Below are 24,192 nucleotides of genomic sequence, written 5' to 3'. Positions count from 1 at the left end.
ACCGTGCTGTGACCCGCTAGGGAGGGAACTGTCACCTCTGTGCGAAATCTGCATCTCTGAAACGAAATCGAGCTGAACCAGGAAAATCTGTCAACTCCAAGTTCACGAACGGCTGCCATGGTGGCGGCGAAGCTCACGCGGCTCCGCGGACAACTTTGTTTTCTTCACCTTGGAGAGCCGCAGACATTAAAAGTCCAGATTCAGCGCAGGACATGAAGCTCGCGCGGATTTGCGTCAGCTAGCATTTACCTGTACCGCCCAGGTTTGGGACACGAAAAAAGAGGACGCGCTTTGACCTCCCCCGGCCATCATCTCCTCGGGGACGCAGCTGCCTGGCTGGAGGCGTGATGGGGTCGCTGAAGGCTCTTCAGGAGTGGTGTCGGCTCCAGTGTCAGGGCTACAGCGGTGTGGAGGTCAGGGACATGTCTGCGTCCTTTCGGGACGGCCTGGCGTTCTGTGCCATCATTCACCGGCACAGACCAGACCTCATGTGAGTAACAGCAAAGACGCATCACACGCAGCTCAACTCCAACACTTTTCACTGGTTTAAAAGCATCTGTTATTTTGGTCTTCAGGCCTCTGATTCTGACTGTTGTCAGACTTGAGTGTAACCTCATTTAAACTTTTGTTATTACTCAGCCAAGTCCCTTCTCGTTTGTTATGGCTGCCCCCTTTCACCTAAAGTGTCTGGTCTGGTTGTGTTTTTAGCAAAGCCAGAGCAGCAGATAGCCCAGTGTTGTGTGAGGAACTGGAACTGACAATCATGGGATGCATCTGCAGCTCGGCTCCCCTCCACCTGCTCAAAGCAAAACAAAACATCTTCATCTGCACGGTCCACCACAGACTAAGATCATGTTTGCTCCCCTTTTAAAAGGGAAAACCCTCTCACCTTCCCACTCAGATCAACTAAATCCAACTTTGTCGTGAGGACGACTGAAACCAGACAAGTTTGGAGTTTTGCTGCACAACATATCAAGAGTAACTGGATGTAAAACCAGCAGTTCCTCTGATTTATTTTGTAACTAAATAACTTCAGTAGAGAGGATAAAGCTACAACTTTTTCCTGTGTCAGTCTGCTACTTTAATTTATCAGGCATCCAAGCTGGGTATTGGGATAAAGTTAAAATAAAGTCCAAGATTTTAAAATATAAATGTTGCTCACCTTTCGGAATATCCCATCAGGGGATAAATCGGCTTCGCACAGGTTGTTTTGGCAGAGATTGGCTACATAGTTAGACAGTAATGCGTAGTGTCTAGCAAATGGCTGGCATTTTGAATTTTTCTCATGGCTCTCGTGCTTTTTTGAAAGAGGTACATTCGTGCCGCATTTGGTGCTTGTACCACAAAATGCACGATTTACCTGAAATATCAACCTAACCGGCTCTGTTAAAGTAGGGCTTTTATACAACATTCAGCTCAGATTGCTCTGCAGGGGCCCGGATGTCCCACCTCACAATGCAAAACCATTTGTGCAAAACAGCAGACATGTACCATGCAAAACCAAAGCAAAAGTGAGCTGGCCTCAAACTACACTTCATTATGAAACTTTTGCATACTTTTGATATTGCCTGTTGTTGAACTGCTCATTTCTCCTCTTGAAAAAGCATTTTGAGGCCCTTCAGCTCACTTCAAGATGCAGAGAAAGCAGTCCACTGCCGGACGTGTTTGCAAAAATGCAGCCAAATAGAATAGTTTGCATGTCTTTAGGTTTGATCTATTTTTAATGCATCTGTAGTTGCATGTGTTCATATCATATATTGTTTTTCTTTTTGAATGTACTGGAAGGACTTTATGTCCAGCAAAAGGTTAAGAGGTTTTTCTTGCAGATTGACAGGAAGTCCTGTTTACACGGAAAACTGATCGCTTTAAACATGCAGTGGAGCAGCAACACTTGTCTTTGTAATGGAGTATATCGTTAGTGGTGAGTTCATACCTGTCTCAGTGCACAGATTCTGCTCTGTCGGTACAGGAAACATGCATCCATCATGTTGGATTTCATTCAACTGTGTTATGAGAATCACTAGGATGACTTTAGGCTTTCCTGATCCACTGAGTGAATTGAGGGGTGGACATGTAGTCTGGAGTAAATGTAGTGGAACATATCTACCTTAAAGAGCACAGTGGTAAAGTCTAAAGTACAAGAATGATGAAATCCTATTCACAGTTTTATGCATCTCATGATTGTGTTTAGCTCTTCGTTTGGTGAAAGCCGGGGATTGAGACGGACAGTTGATCCGACTAAGAATGCGCAGAAAGCTCTGCCTGTCGGACTGGATTTGGCTCCAATGCAGAGGCACGCCGCTGCAGGACTGCAGCCTTAGCTGCAGAGCAGGCTATTACCACAGTAAATGCTTCATTTAATCAGCCTTCCCTTAGCCTGCTTGGAGGAATTTGTTTTGATGTTGGTAAACCAAAGCAGGCACAGCATTGCTGCAGATCTGAACTACATTTAGTTCATATCTTACTTTTTTAAGGACTTTAGTCTGAGCTGTTGTTGCTCATCAGACTCACTCGGACGGATGCTGAGTCATCGTTAGTCATTTATCCTACCTGTTATTCTTGCATTCAAAGTGTGTTTTCTGGTGTGATCTGCAGAGTCACACTTTTCTCCAGCTTTTCTTCCAAAATAAATCTGTTGTTGAAGTTGGAGTCAGAGCGGATTACGTTTGCCTCTCCCTTTACACACCTCATCATCCTTTGCTGTCAGCTGGCCCTGGGGATTTGAACCCCCACCAACTGGTAGTATTTTTAGTAGCTGCAGTTGGAGTCTGCTTTTAAGGTGGAGTTGGCACGTTGGACATTTTGAAACGAGACCTGGATCCGATGCCTGCTGCTCCGAGTTTGTGGCCATGGGAGCCTGAGAGAACAGAGGTCACTCTTTGTGGCTCCAACACTCGGCTGATTCACGACACCGGTTTCCACAATATGCCCACATTTCTGCACGCATTCACTGACGCACGCGACCACAGAGATGTTTTACTGCAGGAAGTTTTCAGGCCGGGGTTCAGCTTCACAGCTTGGCCTCATAATGATCAGCCTCTTGGTTGGTCCCGCTGGTTTTCCTCTTTTCCACGTTACACCTCATAAATACGTGGCTCATGAATCATCCCCTCTGGTGTGCGGGAGGCACAGCAGCTCACCTTTGCTGTGTAGCATGCAGCCAATAATAGCAGTAGATGATCCTTCCATAAGTATACAGTCTGAAAACTAAATGCCGTCCTGTCTCCACTTGTCACCTTCACAGTTTCCCTGCAAAAATTCTTTGTGATATTTACTATTCCAACGTGCAAACACTGGCTTATGGCAAAACCATTGAAATGTTGTTTGTGGTTTCAGAGACTTTGACTCGCTTTCTGAAGAGAATGTCTACGAGAACAACCGGCTGGTAAGTCCAATCTTTGACTCAGTGTTCTCCTTTCACGATGCTGTCTTCTCGATAAATGTTGTGATTACTCTGAAGTTTGATGAGCAAAAACAGTGAGAGGGAGATAACCAGAGAGGAACTCTGGTGAGGATGATGAAGACTGGGTTCTTAAAGTGTCACTCCGATCATCTTTGGATCTATTGTAAAAGCGTTCTCAGTAGTCTTTTTATTATGGTTCTGCTGTTTTTAGCCAAAATTTTGAAAAAATAAAAAATAAAAGTCGTTTTCTGGGACATTGATTCTGCAGACCGGGAAGAGTTCATTAAATATTTGCCTCTGAGTTGTGAGCGGGACTGTTGCCATGGAGTGAACTGGCCTCCATTTCCCATCATCCTTTACAGCCCCTCACAACCCCAACCTAACATTACCGATACATCAAAAATAGCGACCAATATTGGAGCTATCCCGCCACACAGATTCCAGCTCATACGATGAAATTCCTGATTCACAATGATCCAAATAAAGAAATACTCTGAAAGTTTTAATCTTACTCTTCTTTATATATGTCCTCCATCACGAGAAAAAGGCAATAGGAACGTGTTAAAAACACCAGAAGCACCATTTTTATTGGAGTGGGTCTTTTGCGGTAAATGTCACAGTTGTCAATTTAAATGCAAAATGTTCTTGGTTGGTTTCTCTTACGCTGCGTTCACACCAAACACGATTTGTGCGTCAGGGGCGTCCAGTTTCAATGTTGAGTCAATGTACAGACGCAATTGGAGGTCCAGATGGGCATTTTGAGTGTCGGGGACAGCGCATCAGTCTGGCAGCAGTGTGTTTTGAGTGACACAGCGAGAGTTGAAATACCTGAAATTTGGCAAAGGAGACATATTGCATCAACCAATCAGGGACTCGGACGTAGTGGGTGGGGCCCAAAACCAACATGGAGGAGAATCTGATCGTTCTCCTCCTGAACTTTATATTTTTCTTATTTGCATCGACGCAACAATATCCTAATTTTTATTTTTTGTTCCTTGGACTAATGCCGGGACAGCAAGTCCTCAAAGCTGGTCACAGAGAAGCGCCCGGCAGTATATTTTACTGCGTCAAAAGAGAGGCACCCAGCACAAATTTGACGTGCAAATAATGTTTGATGTGAACACAGAATGAGATTTTCCACAGCTTAGTGAAAATTTGCTGCAGTTAATTTTCTTTTTAATCCTTCAGTTTCTGGTACAAACAAGATGGGAGGTGGGGGTCCGAAAAGTATTTTTATGAAAATCACTATGCATTCATTAAATTCACTAGATTTATACTTATGTGATAGCGTTCACAGCTCTGTGTGCAGAAACTTTGCTTTCAGAAAGCTGTTGGAGAATCATCAGATAACCTAACGAATGAAAAGGTAACAGGTGGGATGACTGTGGGCCTCCAGGTCCTGATTACATCGCTCTACCTGTGGGAGGAATCAGAGCTTAAACTGACTTCAATCTCCAACAGCATGCAGAGTTCTCTCCAGAATCCTGCCACAAACAGAGGACCTCTGTCAGACACTATGGTATGGAGGCGGAATATGATATGAGCGAGTTCCTTGTCTGTGGGGAGTCTGCACAGGAACAGCATGGACCAGCTTGGACCCTACACAGGTCCTTAGATGGACTCAGACAGGGAGAAACGCACAGCTACGGCATTTAAACAGTTTATAAAAAAGAAAAAAGGGCTCCAGGACAGCACTCTTCCTCAAACCCGGTCAATGTTTGGGGAGTGTTTACAAAGCCATGGAAAACCCCAAAAAACAGGAAGTATCATAGTTTCTACAACCTAAAAGGACAAAAGTTCAGTATGGTTGCTGAATACAGTTACTCTCTTAGCTGAGACTTTGACCCATTTATAGAGTTGGAAAAACGATTCGCTAGACGCCCTCTCACTAGTGTCCTGGATCATACCAGGCAGTCTCTGATGTGGTGGCCTGACGACTTTCGCAACCTTGCTGTCATCCTCCAGCCTATCTCTGGATGGCCACGTCGATCGGCTCCTCCAGGTTTTCTGGGATCTCACATAGTGCAAGTTTATCCTTGGGAACGCTGAAGAGTCCCTGGTGGAAAACATTCACCAACGCCTTATCAGTAGCTGCCAGGGTCCTAAACTCTCCTTGCCTGAGCTGAAAAAAAACTGGGATGCGGCTGTTGAGTATTGCATAGTCAGGTCGTAGACAAGGAGGGACTAGGCGGTAAACGCGCCGAAATAAATGGTCTGCTCCTCAGTCCATTCAGCCAAACCCTACTGCTTAGCCCTGCCCATCACTCAGGGCGTACGCAGCTTTACTGTGCTCAGACAGAAAGTCCGAAGGGTTGAAACTGGAGGCGACAGGAGGGGAGAAACGGGTGACAATCCACAGCAGTACCGTCAAAAGGTTGCGGAGGACAGAGTCTGGTTTGTCAAGGATAAGAAGCGCAATGTTCCAGTCTTTTAAGACTCCCATGAAGTTCTTCCATCTCCGACAGACACCTCAGAGATCCATGTGGACAATTCCTCCTCATCTGGAGACAAAACCTCAAGTGTTGTTGCTCTTTCCTCACTTGGTCGGTGTGTCATGTAACAGAGTATCAGGACAACCCAGATGCAGGACAGAACAAGTAAGGTTCAATGACGGAGTAGTATTTTTAAAAATAAAAGCGCCAATCTAGGTGGGTAAAAAACACAAACAAGAATCTAAAACAAAAAATAAAACCCAGGATTGCAAAACACTGACCACAGTGCAGCAAGTGAGAGCAACAAGTAACCGAAATGAAAAGACCCTCTGACACTGAGCACTGAAACAGAGGTACTTAGATCGAGTTCATTTAAATCACCTTGGTGGGCAGGCAGCTGTGCACCACTCTATGGAGGATCACAGGCGAGTGGGCGTAACCCTCCAGAAGAAGCCATGGCCCACCTGCACAGAAAACAAAGAGAGGAAAACAAATGTAAACTGACAGACGGGGTCAGTCACAGAAACCCGTCAATGTGCTTCAATGGATTTATTGCAACTTTTTCTGGTGCTCTTGATTTTACAATTTGTGGATTTTTTTCACTCTAACTTAAAAACATAACAGTTGATGTTGGCTCACTGTTTGTCTGTGAAGCTTCAGCATTAATCCCCCCCCCACAGGCTTTTGAAGTGGCTGAGTCTCAGCTGGGGATTCCTGCCCTGCTGGACCCAGAAGACATGGTGTCCATGAAGGTGCCTGACCGGCTCAGCATCATCACATACGTGTCGCAGTACTACAACTTTTTCAACGACAGGTCTACAGGTGTGTTTCCCGTTTCTGCTGTTGCCTCGAGTGGATCCCGCGGGAGTGATGATCGTGGCCTCTGCCTCTGCATCCACAGCAAACCCGCCTTCAGTGAAGAGGCTGGCTCCTGCCGGACAGACTGAGCCGGCCCTGAAGAAGCCTCTCGGCCCTAAAGACAGCGACGCGACAGAGAATGAGGTAAGTTAGAGGTTGGAATGTGTTGGAGGCCTGGAGTTCATGTTGACTCTAGAGCGCGCATGTTTCCTGCTACATCTGCATGACAGCAATCTGTGGCCGTAGGGTTAGATTTTATTTTCCTGATGAGGTTATTGTCCTAGATAGGGGTGTAACACAAAGAACTCACTGGGATCCTTTTGTGATACTCTGTGTTTAGGACGTGCATCTGTATTTAAAGTTGCATCACGTTTGTCATTATGCATGGACTGCAAAAACACATGTCACTGTACAACAATAGACGCCTCTGTCTTTTTATATACACGGACTTCCTTGTGTGAAGGTTGCAGCGCAGCATGGACATGGGTAGAATAATTCTATGAAGATAGCCTCTGTATCGTGTCTCTCTTTTGTCTTGCATGCCTTCAAACCTGTTTCCTCCAAACCCCGTACCGGCATCCTTCCCATCACCCCCTTCTCTCACACTCCCCTCTTCAGATGGAAACTCATTGTTCTCCCTCATCTTCCTGTTCTTCATCCCCACATCTGCTCTCCACTCCTGAACCTAGGCAGTAGGGCAGGGTGGGGTTTGGGGTGGAGTTTTGCTGTGAAGGAAAACAAGAAGTCAGTTTTGTTTGTTTTTAAATCTCAGTGATTTCACTCTGACCCTCTAGTGTTGCAGTTTGCCTTTTTCTAAAATCTTTTTTAGTTACCGGTACCGGTACCGGTAACAAAACCCTTGAAGGAATCTTATCCATGTCAGTTATGACTGAAACAAGTATTTACCAGAGTCACTAACCGGGCGGGTTTTGTTTTTGACTCACACTTTAGTGCTAACCCTGTATGGGTTTATTTAGAAGGGGAGGATCGTGTTCATGAACTGAGCAGAGGGAATGTTCCACGTCTCCAAATCCTGACTCCATGTATGATCTCCCCCATTACTCTTCATCTTCCCCTTCCCCCTTCCCCCGGTGTCTTTTCCTTGTCTGCGTTGCTGACATCAAACCCGTGGCGGCCACCTTCAGTCAGTCCAGCCTGCACAGACGGCGGGCGTAGAACCGGCTGCCAAACGCAGCACCCTGAGCAGCACCTGCTCCGCCTGCCACAAACACGTCCACCTGGTGCAGCGGTTCCTGGTGGACGGCAAGCTGTACCACCGTAACTGTTTCAGGTGAGGCTTCTATGGGGATGGCAAGAATCTAACGCTGATGTGACCAGCTGGGAATTTGTCTTTAAGTGGTTAAAAATTGGTTTTGTGTCTGAAAGCATTTCAATCCAAAAAAGAAAAAGGGATTTTGTTGCTCTAATATTTCCTTCTTAACAAAAAAATTCTGCAGGACAGACCAACTTCTGGGCCTCAGGAGCAGGTCTGCTGAGGAAAAACCCTCAGACCCACTCCGGAGATGTATAATTGCTACTGAATTTATATTAAATATTTATAAATATTTGTTGGAAACAGTTTAATTGATTTAATAACCCAATGGTTATGAGACCAAGTTAAAAGGACGATCATGAGAAGGATCGGTTTTTTATTCTTTTCCAGCAGGTCAGTCAGGAAATACGAGTTTTACTGCCTTATCCAAGGTGGATCAAAAACCTGACTTTATCCGGTTTCTGATTCACAGACTCAGTCTATACATAAAGAAGTACATAAAGTGTGTTTTTTTTAAATAAAAATGTAATAAAACATATGAGCCAATCAGAAGGAAGTTGAGTGTAAAATCACTGTACTGTGTGTGAACAGTTCAGACATGGTTATAATTGAATCAATAATTCAAACCAGCACCTACAGATGTGATCAGATTACTGATAGAGGCATCATACAAATAGTAAAAAAAAATCAATGAGAAGATGGGGTAAAGATGAGTGACGATGATGGTAAATCTAAGAAGCAGAAAATGACGACAAACAGAAACACTGGAGCCTCTTCTAGAGCACATGTAACAAACTCGAGGCCTGTGGGCCACATCTAGCCCGGCGTGTAATTATACCCGGCCCATGAGATCCTTCTATATCATTGTTATTAATGGCCCGGCGATATGTAGTGCTGGTAACGCATTAAAATTCAGATTCCATCATGCAGCGCTTCAGCTGCCGCGCCGAACACTTCATGACGTTTCGGAAAACAGAGCCTTTTAAAAACTGATGGGAGGCAGAATATATGTTTACTGACATGGCCGGTAAACCCATGCGTCTAATTTGTGGAGCTAATGTGACTGTAATTAGAAACAGAACGTGGGTCAAAATACGCACTTTGCTGATAAATTAAGCCCGCCGCTTTGAGGAACGAAAAAATGAATTTTGTTTGTCTTCCTTACCCATTGGGCACCGATTGAGCTGCAGTGTTTTGGCACACTGAAGTACGACACTTCAGGGCCGCACAGTTTATTCACTCCATTCCCGCAGAAATGCCCCGGCTTCGTCTACATGCGGCTCCCTCCTGTGCATGTTTGGTTGCAGATTTCTGTGTGAGAAGCTCTTCTCGGTGATGAAGACTAGGAAAACAGTACACAGGAGTCGTCTCACTGAGGGGCCCCTGCAGTCCATCCTGAGAATCTCCACAACACAGGAGCTCGCACCAAACACAAACCAACTTGTTGCCAAAAAAACGATGCCAGGCATCCAGGCTGGCATACGTTTACATAGACCTTTATTGAAAGTGGGTGCTTGAACGTGCGATTCAGAGGGCGGTGTGAACGGCGCCTAATGTAGATGTTGAGAATGGAAATGGCTCTTCATACATAGCGTAACCCCATCATTTTTCATATTGGATGGTGAGATCACAGAGAATTTCAAAATAAAAGCTCTACATCCAGAAATGAGATTCAGTCCAATACTCCTCAAAAGGTTAATCTCAGCCTAGATGCTTTGTTCAATTTAAGAAGTCCAGGCTGTCTTGAGAATATGACATTTCTAACCTAATTCAATTTTTACTATTAATAAAGTTTTATTCTGCTTATGCATTTTTGCCATCTCAGGTGCACAAAGTGTCACAGCACTCTGCTTCCTGGATCCTACAAGTTGGGGACGGACCTGGGGGCTTTGGTCTGCAGCCATCACCTCTCAAAGCAAACCCCCCCCACCCAGAACGGCGCCTCAGAAGTCGGCAAGAAAGAAATTCAGCCTGCCAGGACTGGTGGCAGTACATCCCTCAACACTGCACCCAACACTGGGGGCCAGGAAAACACTCCACCCTCAGAGGAGCAGAGCCGGGACTCTGTCGGGGCGGCGCTGGCTGAAGCTGGCGCTGAAGATAAACCAACAGAGGCGGACAGACAAAGGGAGTCAGAGGAGAAGTCTCGATCGTCCTCTCCTCCCAACCCCTTTGAGGAGAGTGATGAAGAGGAAACCCAGAGTGTAACAGAGGAGGGACCACAAACTGTAGTCCACAGCATGACGAATGGGGAGCTCCCTTCCACACCTGAAAACCCTCTGGAAAGTTCCAGCCGACCAGTGCCTGCCCCCCGAAAGGTTTCTGAGGCCGTGCCTCCCCCCCGCCCGGCCCCACGAGCTCGACTCTCACAAAGAGCAAATACTGTCGGTAGGTTTCCGTTTCAGAACACATTCAAAGATGCTGCTGCTGTTCACGCCGATGCTTCTTTCCTCGCAGGAGAGCATCAGAAGCCTCCGACTCCTCCCAAACCTCGAGAAAGATCGGAGTCTCCAGCAAGGTGATGCATTTCTGCCACGTAACTGTTGACTTCTTCATAGCACCAACCCCAATCATGTCATCAGTGTTCACTCCACACATTCTGAAACACTTTTGTTGTCGAGGCTTAACCTCCGCCTCCATTTGGACGTTTCTGTTCTTCTCTTGTCTCTTCGTGACCCCCCCATCACTGTTTGTGTGTCTCACCATTCAGTGGCTCCCATAAACCTAAAGACCCACCTTGGCTTGTCCTGGTTCAGTCAGAGCAAAAGAAGAAGAAAGCCCGTCCCCCGCCTCCCCCTGGACCGGCAACTCCGTCAAACACCTCCTTGTCTACTCTCCAAGGGGAGGGCTCCTCCAGACCCAGCTCACCTTCTCACCCCTCCAACCCCTTCGAGGAAGACGACGACAACGATGAAGGCAAAGAAGAGGAAGGTGGAGAAGGAGTAGCGGTTCCTCCCTCTGTGTCTGCAAACCACCCATGGTACAGGATCAGCCAAGCACCTGACCTGGGAGATGGAGACACCAGCCCCCAGAGGAGCAGCCCCTCCACTTCTGCCAGTCCCGGGAGTGCCAAAAGCAAGAAAAGGCCAGCTCCTCGTGCTCCAAAGCTGCCTGCTAGAACCCAAGGTTGGTTCTCCCATAACCTTCATGGTTCTCCCAAAAGGGAGACCTCAAAGCTGCTGTCCTTCATGGTGGGGAGAGGTTTCTGAGCTTTAATCAAACGGCTGTCTCCATGCACATAAACTGGAGGTTTCCACTTCCTCTGTTGGCCTTTTCTTGCTCACTGGAATCGAACCCAAAAGCATATAATGTTATTTGTTGAGCACTGAAACAGAAACCCCTAGAAAAAAAAACAAGACAATCTGGCCTTAATAGAATAATTTAGTTTGAATGACATAACAATTCTATTTATAAAACTCTTGCTGCGTCGGATTTCCCTCACTACTCCTTAACACCTAAAAGACTGTAAAGTGCGGGACTATCCAGTGCCCTGGATTTTGGTGCAATTCTGACACATAATCACGACTTCTTTTTTTTTTTACTCCAAAGTAACATCCTAATAAATGTGAACATTTTACAAAGACCTAATTATCAATCCATTGTGTTCATAAAAGTAAACTTTTTTTCCAAATGACAAATTGATCAAACGCTATGCGTCGTGGTTTATATTCACCAATCTCGTTAGCATTGATGCACACCAGTTTTTTGCAGAGACTTCTGGGAAAATTCCTAGTGGATTTTGGAATTGTTGAACAAAGGTCATCCCCTATGCCCTTTATGGTGCACTAAGTGAGTAGTAGTGAGGGGATTTGATCAAAACGTCTGGGGTTTGTTTTTTTAGTTTTTTTAAAAGTTATAAGCAGTTTACAAATAATTAAACTGACAAACAGATTATAAACTTCTGGATATAAATTGGTCCCTACTCATAAATGTATTGTAGGTTCATTCATTTGACCTTTTTGTTCACTTTCAGGAGGAACATAACTCACTTTTGTTCACTCTTAGATTCATTTTGTAATGCAAATCCTGATTTTTTTTTTTATAATTTTTTATGTTGTGGCTGCATCCCTCAGTAAACTCTAGAGGAGGTTTTCCTGTTTAGCTATTTAATTAATATTCCAACTGTGTTACAGAAGTGGTTTCACCAACATCATTTATTTAAATTACTCTGTTTTCCCTAAAAACAACTACAATTATAGTCTTTTACACATAAATTGATGTCCTTTCTGTTTCATACATCTAGTAACTCATGAAATAAAGTTTTCCATCATTGACAGCTCAGTTCTCTGAAGCATCAGGCGTGATTTCTTTCTGTTGCAATTAACTTCATGCTAAATCCGAAAAGCTAAACCATGGATAAAAATTTAGCCTTAGATCAGAGTAAAATTGTTTTTCCCCCCAGACAGAATCTACATTGTTGTATATTTTAATCCTGCCGTTTTCTTCCCTCATCTTCACTTTGACTCTACTCTTCAGCCTGTCCTCCCTCTCAGGCCTCCTCCTGTTCTCCATCTCCAGCTCTCAGCACGGAGAGCTTGTCCTCCTGCTCAGACCACGGCTCCTCCCCGCTACCCCTGGGTGGCAGTGCCACCAGCGTCCAGGAGCAGAGCTTCACCAAAAGTGTGTCGGAGCCTTCCATCGCTTCGTCCGACGACACCTCCGTCCCCTCCTCCTCCCCAGCTGACAGTCGGCATACTGCTAACGCAAGACCTCACTCCACTGCTGTGACAGCCAACGCCAGCTCAGCTCCAAACACCCCTCAGACCAATCGCAGCTCTGACGGTCTAAGACCTAAAGCTCCACCCCCACGACCCTCGACGACCCCCAGCCCGCTGGTCGCACAATCGCCTAAAAAGGTTCAAACTCAGTTTTACAGAAAAAGGGCAGTATTGTAAGCATGCTAGCATCCGGCCTCTTCCAAACCTGCCGAATTCCTTCAGGGTCAGGGGGCGGCTAGAGCCCAGCCAGCTACTATTGGGCAGAGGCAGAGTACATCCTGAACAGGTCTCCAGTCTATTTCAGGGCCACCATACTAACATGTTTTTGTTTTTAGCAGATATGCAAGGAGAACCCCTTCAACAGAAAAGCGTCTCCTTCTCCAGCCAAAACCCCAGCGAGACCTCCGATGGGACCTCGTCCCGCCAGACCTCCAGCTCCTGGATACGGCTTCCCGCTCATCAAACGCAAAGTACGAACAGCGGGCTAACGTGACGCGAGACCGATTTTTATTTCTGTTTTGAAAACGCGCTGCGGCGCTCAACGCGTTCCGTCATCCGTGCAGGTGCAGTCAGACGATTACATCCCAGTGGAGGACATCCATGGAGAGATGGCTCAGCTGGAGAAGCAGCTGGATGAGCTCGAGCTGCGTGGAGTGGAGCTGGAGAAGAAGCTGAGGAGCAACCCAAGCGGTACAGCATCAGTGTGGACCGGAGTCGGTGTTGATTTGTGTTTCCCTGTTCAACCTTTCTGACCGTGTCTGTGCTGTGCCACACAGATGAGGATGAGGAGCACTTGCTGGTGGACTGGTTCACTCTGATTCACGACAAACACCTCTTGATTCGCCGTGAAGCTGAGCTCGTCTACACGTAAGTGTGTAAGGCTGCAGGGAGACACGATGTTCCAAAGACCGCCAATGTCCCTAAGACCTTTAGCAAGGGCACAGAGTAAGAGCAGCTCGTGTCTGTACAGGAACTCAACGAGAAACTTTCAGTGAAGACATTTTAAGAATGTGTAAGAGTGTGAACATAAAGAAATGTTAAGAAGCAAGTTTACTGAAGATCCTAATGGAGTTCAGCAATTCCAGGATTCCTCCCCTTTCCCTGGTAGAGTTTAGTTGAAATGAAAAAGACATTAAACGTGGAAGGGGCACGTCAATGATCAATGAAATAATCAATGAGACGCAAACGCACACGCACGCAGGCAGACACACACACTCGCGCACATACTCATGAAACGCGAGCACACACTCGCGTGATGCCTGTGTGTGAGGCGGCCACTGCGTGTGAGAAGAATAGGGAAAGCCACTGTGAGTGGCTAAAATGCGTGTAGGGGGAGGGGCCTAGAGCTGACCAACCAATCACAGTGGGGTATATGACTCTTGGGGGCGTGGCAATGACAGGGTTTGAAAGCAGGACACCTGACAGCGCCCTCCCCGGACCACATGAAGGAGTTCCTTACTTTCCTTTAGAACGTATCTTTTCGCTCGTAATTTTCTAAATACATGCAGTCCGTGCTGAACTTTTCTCTGGGCCGCACAGTCCCGGAGGAAGGTTTAGGTTTTGGTTACGGTTACGGCGGCGCATCAAACGGGTTACGGCAGCACACCGCTCCCGTCCCGCGGGAGTCGGGTCAGCTGAGGAGAATATGTCCCACACCTACATGCGTGACAGCTAACGGGGCTTGAACTTTAAACACGCTCGAGCAAAAACAACATTAGTTTTAGACACACTGAAAATACGTGTGGAAAATGCAACGATAGACGTTTTTTAAATAAACCAGCACCTCGCCTGGAAATGGAGTTGTCCTTAACATTCAGTTTAGTTTTAATATTCTTCTCCCCCTTAGTATGATCTGTGTTATTATATATTTTATGATTATTTAAGGTTTTGTAATGTATGTAGCCTTTTTTAATGAATTGGTATTTTAAATTATTTTGATTAATCCCTCCACTACAAAAACCATCAGGACACATGTCCCATAATGCATTGTTTTGTAGCCTGTAGGGCAGCTTTCAGTCAGTTCAGTTTCCAGCTGTGTCCGGGTAGGTTTGCCCCTTGCTCCCACCCCTTTCTCCTGAAATTTTTGTGATGATTGACAGTTAATGTTGGAGCAAAAACAAAAATATATGTCACACACCAGGTGATCTGCGCAGCGTTGAGTTCACCTGGGTGATCTCAAACACACTTATTGTGCATCTTGGCTGCACCTATTTGGTGTCACCAAGATAAATTTCCATCAGTTTTCTTAACTATTTGTACTGTCATGACAGCGATGGTGTTGTCAGTTTACCTTCTTGGTGCATCTTCAAAAGTGCAGATTAAAATGTGACACTGAATTAGAAACAGCACATTGTAATTTCTGCATCTATTATTAAAGTATTTATTAGTAATACAGTGGAAATTAGTAGATTTGGTTAGAATTTTGATTTACGGTATGCGCCCCTAAATTTTCTAGTTGTGCCCCTAAAATTTTCAGTTAGGGGCCACTGTGCTCCTAGTGAAAAAAGTTAGTCTGGAGTCCTGCTATTTAAAAAAAAATGTAATATAGCATAAGAAGAACTCAGAAGACCACTAAAGTCAACTTAATATGCCTTAAATATAACTTTTCTTGTCCTTCTCAAAATGGAAAAATTCCAGCGTGTAAATGGTTTTACTCTAAAAATCATTTGGGTCATTTCGAAAAATGGGAGAATTGTTTAAAAGATCCCATGGGTGGTCGACCATTTTAATAACAGCTTTCACCATGAGTGTCATAGTGTCATCATTCTGAGACGTTTTCCAACAACTCAACCAAGACTTCAGCATCATTTATCCTGCTTTTGCTTATTTACCTGAAAATAAAGAGGATTCCAAGCAGGGCTACCCCTTCCTGGTCCCTGAGATCTACCACCCTGCCTGTTTTCCAGCTCTCCCTGCACGTCTTGCTTCTGATTACCTGGATCAGGTGTGTTCAGGCAACCAGAATGGGGAGACACCAGAGTGAGCTCATCAGCAGAGAGAAGTGTAGAGAGAACTGGAAAACAGGTAGATCTCGTGGACCAGGATTGGGCAAATCTGATTTAGAGTCATTATTTATGAGCTGATTTTCACCAAAGCATAAGAATGTCAGTTAAACAGAACTGGATTTTCAGAGCGCCATTTTGTTTGTTGCAGAGCGAAGCAGCAGAACCTGGAGGAGCGGCAAGCCGATGTGGAGTACGAGCTCAGGTGTCTCCTCAACAAACCAGGTGTGTGATCCTGCTCTGCTTTCACCTGTCAGGATGAACCGCACAGAAACTAAGATTAGTCTGCCAAAAGATACCTAAAGCTGTAAAATGTAAAAAAAAGATTGATAAGTTATTGAATGAACTGATGAAAGTAAAGGCAATTCCTCAAACAACCAACCCGGTTTAGTCATCGGGCTCCCTTTTACATTCACGGTCATGATTTACAGACACGACCGACCCTTTATCTTTTTAAGACAAGATGATTTCTTATTATTTCAACTCGTGCTAACATAAATCATTCCTGCCAACACTTTAATTTTTAAATCTTCTCAATTTTTACTGGAACTTTTAGCGTTTTATCTTGATTTTCATCTTGAAGCTCTTATTGCTTTTTTTCTATTGTTTTTAAACACAGTTAAAACATACAACAAAAAGCAGAGGGGACAGTAAAAATAGGTTTACAAAGCAAAACAACAACCACAAAACAAGAAATGCCTTGGGTTGCCTTGGCTCTATAGGTTTTTAATGACATTGTCCATTTACAAGTCCTTATAATGTCGTTTTGTAGTTAGTCCATCTCTCCCATCTTTTTTTGACAAAGATCTTCTTCAGTTCTTGTCCTATGGTTCAACAATTCAATCACATGTATTTCCTCCACAATTTTTTCCCATTTCTGGTGTGTTGGTGAATCTGTCTTGTACCATTTTCTTGTGATTGTTTTCTTGCCTGCAGCTAGAACGATTTTGACTACCCGTATTTTCCGGACTATAAGTCGCCCCTTTTTTTCATAGTTTGGCATGGGGTGCAACTTATACTTCGCAGCGACTTATATTAGAAATAAATTGAAATAAATACATTGTTAACCCTCCTGTTATGTTCATTTGTGAGGAACAGAGATGATGTTCCTGGGTCAATTTGATGTATGAGGTATGTTAAGTGTTAAGAGTATGTTAAGTGACTCAGAGAATCAGCAAACTTTTTTTTACAGTAAGATCTTGAAGGCTTAAAACATAATATTGTATTTTCCAATGATTTCATAGATTCAGAAATGCAATAAAAATGTCAACTGTTTCTACAAATACAGAATGAAAACAGAGTATTACTTGGCCAATGATGCCAATGACTGTGAAATTATGAGATAAACAGTCTGCTATGATTGTGTCATATGAGGTTTTGAAGGTTATTAATTCTTGGTCTCAGATTTTGTCAAATAAATTTGCCGTCAAAATGCGACTTATAATCCAGTGCGACTTATCTGTGTTTTTTTCTACTTTATAATGCATTTTTGGGCTGGTGCGACTTATACTCCGGTGCGACTTGTAGTCTGGAAAATACAGTAAATATCTGTCATTTTTGAGTACATTTTCTGATATATTGCCCACATACAGGAATAAGCATGTTTTTGGTATATTATAGCCCAGGACCTTGGTTATAATTTGGTGAATTTTCTTCCAAAAGTGACTAGCTTTGGGACAAGACCAAAGATATGGGAATCATCTATGTTTATGTCTCCACATTTCCTCCAACATGGCTGGGGCACCGACGTGTGCTTGTTTGTGATTTTTGGTGTTATAAAACATCCAATTGTGTTTTTGAAGTGGATGTATTCTGTGTTTGCCAAATTTGGAGCCAGTCATTATCTGATATTAAGATTTTATTACTTTCATCCTGATTTACATACATTTGCCTTCAATTTAAACATTAAATTCTAACAACAGAATCTTTGATGTAAAATGTGCAGCAGAGCTCATTAACATCATGTAGCAGCGCCTCCGCAGATGCGTGCCATGGCGGCAGAAACGAGAGCGAAGACAAGTGGACAGGTTCACGTCCTTTTGTTTATTTTGTACAGCCAAACCAAAGCAGCGGCGCTGCAACCAAAAGATGACGTACACAATAATGTGACATACACAAATATGCACGATGACCTCCACAAACGTGTTAGAAGAAAACAAGCAGAACACTAAACACAACATATGGGAATGTGAAAACAAACACATGCCATAAGCAGAAACCGCACAACGCACCGCAAAACCCGAAACGGCCATGTGTTACACCCACACACACCTGTTCCCCTTTTAATACCGCACACGCCCCTGAACCGAACCCCCTTTGCTCACAAGAACATCTGAAATTCTTTTCCTTTTCATGATCAAAGCTGTTGCAGCATCAAAAAACCTTCTGCTACAACATCTTTAAACTGTGGTGCAGCTGACAGGACAGCAGATGAAACTTCTCACATCTTTCTTCCACTTGGTCAGAGAAAGACTGGACTGAGGAGGACAAGAGTCGGGAGCAGGAGCTGATGGCAGATCTGGTGACCATCATCGAGCAGCGCAACCAAATCGTCAACAGCATGGACCAGGATCGACAGAGGTAAAGCCCACACCCCGAAAACACCCCATTGCGTTGTGACAGTTCTGCTGTCAACTCTCTGCTGGTCCTCATCAACAGGGAAGAAGAGGAGGACAAACTCATGCAGGCCATGCTCAAGAAAAAAGGTTGGATGGATTTTAGTTTCTATTGGGGATGTCCTGATCTGATCATGCTGTCTGAAATTGAAGAAAACGTTGATTTATAGCACTTTTCACAGGTAAAACCACAAAGAGCTTCACAAGGCACGATTAAAAGGGAATACACATGCAATCAAATAAGTAAAACGTCATAGGGTAAAATAAAATAAAGGCTAAAACAAGTAAAAAGAGATCATAAGCAAAAGTTAGCTAAAAGTAGGCCCAATCACATTTCTGACTGAATCACAATTGGATTTTGCATCCCAATCAGGGACTGGATATTTACTTTAATCTTATCAGCGCCAAATATTTTATGTTTCTTATGATTGATAAAAACTCCATGAACATCTCCTGACACTTAGCTGCTATAAAGCACAAAAACAAAATACACACAGATTTTACTAAATTAACACAGCCCACATTGCACATTGATGAGAATAGGAGCAGGCTCAAATCAGACACAGTAGAGAGGTAAGTTTTTCATAAATAAATAAAAAAACAACAACAAAAAATTGTTCTTTAAGCCAGCAAAGGACTGTAAGAATAGTTTCAAAAAGCTCACTAGTGGACTTACTTTATGACACAACTCCACCGTTATTTACTTATTTGTTTACATGCCTGCAGGGTAGAGCTGCACGAGAAAAACTCACGATATGCGATGTTAGTGATCAAAATCGCGATATAACTTGCGGAACATGAACAAATAGCAAAACAACCAAAAACATCATTTCTTTTTCACTGCAACAGTTTAACTTAAATAAGAGTCAATATAACTAATACTACAAATGACCCTCGTCTACATAGGAGGCTAACATCAAAATTAAATGGGCTACATCTGATTGGTCAACAACATGAAAGCCAAATGCCTAAATGGATTCAAGTTGCCATAAGATTGTTTTAGCATATTTAAGGTTACCATTTATCGCATTTTTTACCGTCTTGCGATATGCAAATTTCACAGCTTGATATCACGATAACAATAGATTCTATTGTGCAGGTCTACTGTAGGGTATATAGAATTGTATATGCACTTCAATTTGTGTTTACAATTTCTCTAGTTTTACTAGTTTGTACTCAACTTCCTCAAAGAGAAGTTTTAAATGCCACAGTTAAATGATCAAATTAGGTTAATAATCTAAAATAGGGGACAAGGTAGATCTGTTTATTTTCTGATCTGGACTCGGTATCTGCAGATACTCCAAATCAAATAACTAAATCGGATTGGAGCTGGGGGGAAAAATCTGATCGGGACATCCCTGTTTTTTTTTTTTTTTTCTCATTTGTTATAAATATCATAGAAATTGACACATTGCTGCTGTGAAAACGAGTCTTTGTGCCCATCAGACTTCCACAGGGACCCGGACACCGGTGACCAGCAGAAGAGAAAAGGGGCCAAGTTTAAACCCATCAAAGCGCTTAAGCTGCTGAGCCACAAGAAGGAAAAGAGCTGAGAAACACCAGCAGATTTTAGACTTTTATCAAGAATAATGCGGGGCCCAGAGGAGGACTTCTCTTTAACTGACATTTTATTATTTGCACCTTGGAGTCCACTCCCCCTGCTGCCTTGATGCTTCACAACAAGTGCTATATGAGCTCGGATTTAGGTGACGCATTCTTCATTTTTCACAGCATAGGCGTAGGACTGACGTTTTCTGTTTCTGCTCAGTTTTTTGTCGATCAGTTGCTTTTTATTGAGTTTATTTGGTTTGGTATAAATGTTAGATTAACAAACTGAACGTTTTAAGGTGTGGTACCCTGTAAAGACATTACAACTTGTATTCGTAGTATTAGCGCAGCATTATTGCCATGGCTGCTTCGTAGTTTCATGTTTTTTGTGACGACGGGACGAAGAGGATGTGGGTTCAACAGTGTTTCGTGAAACGAGGAAGAGGAGGAGAAAGTTTAAAGATCCATCCCATTGAACTGTATTTTTAAAAAAAAAAGCATTTTATGAATGAAGAAAATTTGTGGACAGGACTGGAGATTTTATGCAATCTTTAATTTATATGTGAGCTGTTTTTGCCTTAAAATGGAAAGAAATTCTGTGTGATGCTGCCTGGATGTCTGTTATTTAACATAGTTTGTCGTTGTGAGTTCGTGTTGGAGTCTGTCTGCTGCAGGCTTGTCTGTTTTGAGGGGTTCTCAAAGGACAGCAGGATTATTTCATACTGTTTGGAAGACGAATAAAAAACTTCATACCAAGTGATCCTGATGCAGCATTCAGTCGTTTATTGGAGCAGCCCAAGCGAGGAACCTGTGTGATGCTGTGCAAGAGGAGCTGGAGGTCTCCTTTCATGCTTGCATCTAAAAACTGGGGCTTCTGGTCTTTTCCTGCAGCATCTTCAGCTCTTGAAGTTTCTTTATTAGATTCATGACACATCACAGGTGTAAGTTCATGACGTTTTCCACAGAAAAGGGTTCAGGTTTGGTCAAAATGCTTTGTACCTGTGAGATCTCAGCGTTGATGATGCTGATGTACTCCCTCTCTTGACCCAAAGCTTCCATGTCTGCCAGAAATTGTCTTCTATCTTCTATTTCATGCAGCACTGCAGAGAAGAATTGCATTTAAAACTGAGTTTAGTTCCCGTTAATTCTATTCTGAACCATTCTCGAACATTCTTGGTTTAACCTTCCTCTGCCCCTGAGGACAGACCTCACCTTCCTCAAAGCGCTCCTCTGGCGCTCCGGGGTTTTCAGCCTCTGGAGTTTTTGGAGGAGAAGCAGCCGTTGGCTCCTTTTCTGCTGCGAGAATGTTTTGAAGCCTCCTCTTTTCCGCTTCCATGTCCCCTTGATGAGAAACAAAGTAGAAAACGATGCAGAAGTGAATTTAGTCCCTCAAATTTAATCTAAATTCTTAAAGCTGCATGGAAATGGTTAATGAACTGCAGGGCATGAGGTGGACAGGCAAAAGAAATGACCGTAAAGAGAAAAGAAAAACGTTTATGAGAGAGTGACCTGAAAGAACAAAATCCCTTTATTTGACCTGTGACACGTGAAAGTGAAAGGACCTATTGACAGTTAGAGGGACGTACGTGTGGGACCAGGGCGGAACTTCTCCCTCTCGTAGCTGTTTCCAGACTGACATGACTCGGCGGTGCGTCTCTGAGGCCTAAAAGTCCGGCGTTTCACCGCAGGATCAGCCAGAGGAAAGGAAGCCTTCTGAGGAACTGCAAGTCCTTCTGAACAAAAAACACTCTTTGTTAATATGGAGAAAAGGGATGAAGCCTTTTTTAAGTGATTGTGTCTCTGTTTCCAAAACAGACCTACTTTTTGAGCATCTGCTGTGGTTGTTTAGAAGGCTGGTAAGCCTTGACTCCTCCCTCATCACTAAGCAAAGAGAGGTAGAAGGATAAATATTACAGAACACCAGCCTGTATCATGGAAGTACACAAAACAACCTGTGCTCCACCTCCGCAATGGGAATAAAAAAAAATCTGAAACCACAGAAATTATTTTACAAGATGTGTTTTTTGAAACAAGAAGAGTGTTGGACCTCCCACAAAATGACTGTTTCCCCCAAAACCCTGTGGTTATTGATTAATTATCATCAATAAAGGCCGTACAGGGAGCAAAAAAGTGGTCCCACCTACAAAGATGACAAGCATGAATTCTGTCCCTCCCAGACCTTATTATGTCTTTAAGAATCTTTACTCCTCCTCTTGTTTACCTGTGTTAATAATAACACCTGTTTAAACAGGTTATTTGTAGAAAAGACGCTTGTCCACCCCCTCAAACAATCAGAAGGAACTTCTGCACCAAGACCAAAGAGGACACCAGGGACAAGATTGTTCACTTGAACAAGGAAACCGAAATAGAATAACCAACCAGCCTGATGAAAAGAGATCGACTATTGGAGCAATCATTAGAAATACAAGATCACTGGGACTTATGGGGGTGTACGAATGATTGTGAGAACGGTGAGGAAACGGCCCAGAACTACATGGGAGAACTGGTCAATGACCTGAAGAGATTTGGAACCACAAAGGTTTCTATAGTAACACAAAGTCATCATGGATTCAAACTCTTTTTAGTATAAAAAAGGTAGACTACTATGTTTGAATAAGGAACACTGCTGAGTTGCATCCCATGGATAAAGAATGGAGGTGGAAGCATCATACTTTGGGATCTGCTTTTCTGCAAATGGGACAGGACGACTGATCTGCACTAAGGAAAGAAAGGATGATGAGATTCTGGAGAAAAACCTCCTTCCATCAGTGAAAGCTTTGAGGATGAAATATGTCTGAATCTTTCAAGATGACAAAGATCTCAAACACATCGACTGGTAGACGAAGGAATGTCTTAGTAAAAGCATGTCAGAGTTCTGCAGTGGTCCAGCCAGACTCTGGACCTCAATCCAATCCATCTGTGGAGGGAGTTGAAAGTCTGTCTCCACAGCTCTCGAGAAGATCTGCATGAAAGAATGGGCCAAAATAGCAGCTGCAGTGCAAACTCGGTGCAAACAATGAGTATACAAACCATATCTTTCAAAATCAAACAATGGGATTTTCTGGATTGTAATCCATAATAAGCATTAGCCTTTAGTCCAAACTCAGCTTCTAAGGGGGACACCTTGTCAAATATTTGACTGACAAATGCATGTTTGTCATATGTGGTAAAAAAAAATTCACATTTACTATTTTTAAAAACACGCAAACAAGTCTGAAAGTTATCTTTTTTAATCAGAAAACAAAAATTTTGAAGCATTGTTAGATTGTTCACACATGCGCGTCAGAACACGAATCGGGCGTTTTGGTTCATCTGCTCACTTCTCATCCAGTCCTGGGAGTCTTTGCTGCTCCCGGTGGGTCTGGGGTTGTTCCAGAGGCCCCCGCTGCTCCTGGGGAACGCCTCCATCTGCAGACACACAGATCGATCAAGAATCGGATGTAAAACGGAGAAAAATCAGCACGTTTTGCGCTTGCAGTAAAAACGTCAGCAACAAAAAACATGTCTTTTTGACACTTTAGCAAAAAATGTTGACATGAAAGTAACAGGAATTCAGAAAATGTGAGAAAAATTGACACAAGAAATTTGGTTATGAATAGCAGAACTGCTGCATAGCTATGTGCTCGATTATCACCTGTTTTTACCTGCTCAGTCTCAGATGTTTGTCTTCAACCCGGTTCTGCTGCAAGTCCAGAAAAAGGGATGAGATCAGGTCGGGATGCGACAGCTTAAAGATATGAAAACCAACTCGGTTTTTCTTTAGAACCTCAAACAGCACAACTTTATCAAACTGCCTTCCTCAGTTGAACAAGACAACATGTTGCTATGGCAACTGCCTAACAACACTGCTGACGGCCTTTTTTTTCTTTAAAAAAAACTTTATTGATCACAACGATCCAATACAAAACAGTTCAATACAATAAAAGAAAAAGAACAAGCCAAGGGTTTATTGTTACATTTTATACAAAAACATTAAAACTGACGCACAGATCGAGTGCTTTAATCGCTTTCTTATTGTCAGAATGTTTCATTGTGTTTATGTATTGTTTGACCTCATTGACAAAATTAGAGATATGATTTAAAAATTTGGATTTATGAATGTTCCATTTGCATAAAAACGAAATGAGAAAAAAATATATAAAAAAACAATTATAAAATCAATTAAAAATAAAATAAAATATTTAAAAAAAACGTAATAAACATTGATGGTTTACCATCTGTAAAACATTTAAACATAAAAATAAGAGTGCAGGCATGAACACCATAAATCAACATAAAAAGATTTACTTTCAAAAACTTTTCTTAAGAATACAATTATCAACTTTCTGTACCAAATCACTTTT

At 43.2% G+C, this 24,192-nt stretch overlaps 2 protein-coding genes and 1 long non-coding RNA gene across 4 annotated transcripts; 1 reads left to right on the top strand and 2 right to left on the bottom strand.

Moving 5' to 3' along the window:
* The first annotated feature begins 133 nt into the window (after positions 1 to 133).
* On the top strand, positions 134 to 20,609 carry micall1a (MICAL-like 1a). 2 transcript variants are annotated; one of them, XM_020705777.3, is made up of 16 exons: positions 134 to 490; positions 3,337 to 3,385; positions 6,516 to 6,657; positions 6,737 to 6,837; positions 7,839 to 7,984; positions 9,792 to 10,354; positions 10,424 to 10,484; positions 10,677 to 11,092; positions 12,443 to 12,822; positions 13,023 to 13,154; positions 13,248 to 13,374; positions 13,461 to 13,551; positions 15,838 to 15,911; positions 18,152 to 18,266; positions 18,345 to 18,391; positions 19,748 to 20,609. In XM_020705777.3, exons 1-16 carry the CDS (start codon positions 348 to 350, stop codon positions 19,852 to 19,854), a joined length of 2,694 nt encoding a protein of 897 aa, XP_020561436.2. In that variant the 5' UTR covers positions 134 to 347; the 3' UTR covers positions 19,855 to 20,609. The 2 variants fall into 2 exon arrangements, with proteins under 2 accessions (XP_020561436.2, XP_011478190.2); XM_011479888.4 differs by having other exon boundaries at positions 13,020 to 13,154.
* Positions 5,815 to 6,609, bottom strand: LOC144982153 (uncharacterized). The gene is made up of 3 exons (XR_013647291.1): positions 6,475 to 6,609; positions 6,217 to 6,299; positions 5,815 to 5,942 (listed from the first exon to the last, which is right to left on the bottom strand). It is a non-coding gene; the product is annotated as an uncharacterized LOC144982153 (long non-coding RNA).
* c1h22orf23 (chromosome 1 C22orf23 homolog) lies at positions 20,610 to 23,240 on the bottom strand. The gene is made up of 8 exons (XM_078930223.1): positions 23,170 to 23,240; positions 22,752 to 22,811; positions 22,522 to 22,562; positions 21,671 to 21,730; positions 21,436 to 21,582; positions 21,062 to 21,190; positions 20,849 to 20,949; positions 20,610 to 20,761 (listed from the first exon to the last, which is right to left on the bottom strand). Coding segments are annotated over exons 3-8 (492 nt in total). The 5' UTR covers positions 22,523 to 22,562; positions 22,752 to 22,811; positions 23,170 to 23,240; the 3' UTR covers positions 20,610 to 20,707.
* Positions 23,241 to 24,192: the final 952 nt, after the last annotated feature.

This window comes from Oryzias latipes, chromosome 1 (assembly GCF_053564925.1).
Source record: "Oryzias latipes strain Hd-rR chromosome 1, Olatipes_Hd-rR_3.1".
In the NCBI taxonomy this organism is placed as follows: domain Eukaryota; kingdom Metazoa; phylum Chordata; class Actinopteri; order Beloniformes; family Adrianichthyidae; genus Oryzias; species Oryzias latipes.
The sequence above is the reverse complement of the archived record's forward strand: the minus strand, read 5'-3'. Positions and strand labels throughout refer to the sequence as shown.

What these genes read in the sequence shown, in the direction of transcription:
- micall1a (XM_011479888.4), top strand. Translation starts at nt 348, where the DNA reads ATGGGGTCGCTGAAGGCTCTTCAGGAGTGGTGTCGGCTCCAGTGTCAG. An exon ending in ACAAAGAGCAAATACTGTCG is followed by an intron (nt 10,355 to 10,423) that starts GTAGGTTTCCGT and finishes CTTTCCTCGCAG; the next exon opens with GAGAGCATCAGAAGCCTCCG. An exon ending in GTGTCTCCTCAACAAACCAG is followed by an intron (nt 15,912 to 18,151) that starts GTGTGTGATCCT and finishes CCACTTGGTCAG; the next exon opens with AGAAAGACTGGACTGAGGAG.
- c1h22orf23 (XM_078930223.1), bottom strand. An exon ending in CCACAGCAGATGCTCAAAAA is followed by an intron (nt 21,583 to 21,670) that starts GTAGGTCTGTTT and finishes TTTTTTGTTCAG; the next exon opens with AAGGACTTGCAGTTCCTCAG. An exon ending in GTTCCGCCCTGGTCCCACAC is followed by an intron (nt 21,191 to 21,435) that starts GTACGTCCCTCT and finishes TTTCTCATCAAG; the next exon opens with GGGACATGGAAGCGGAAAAG.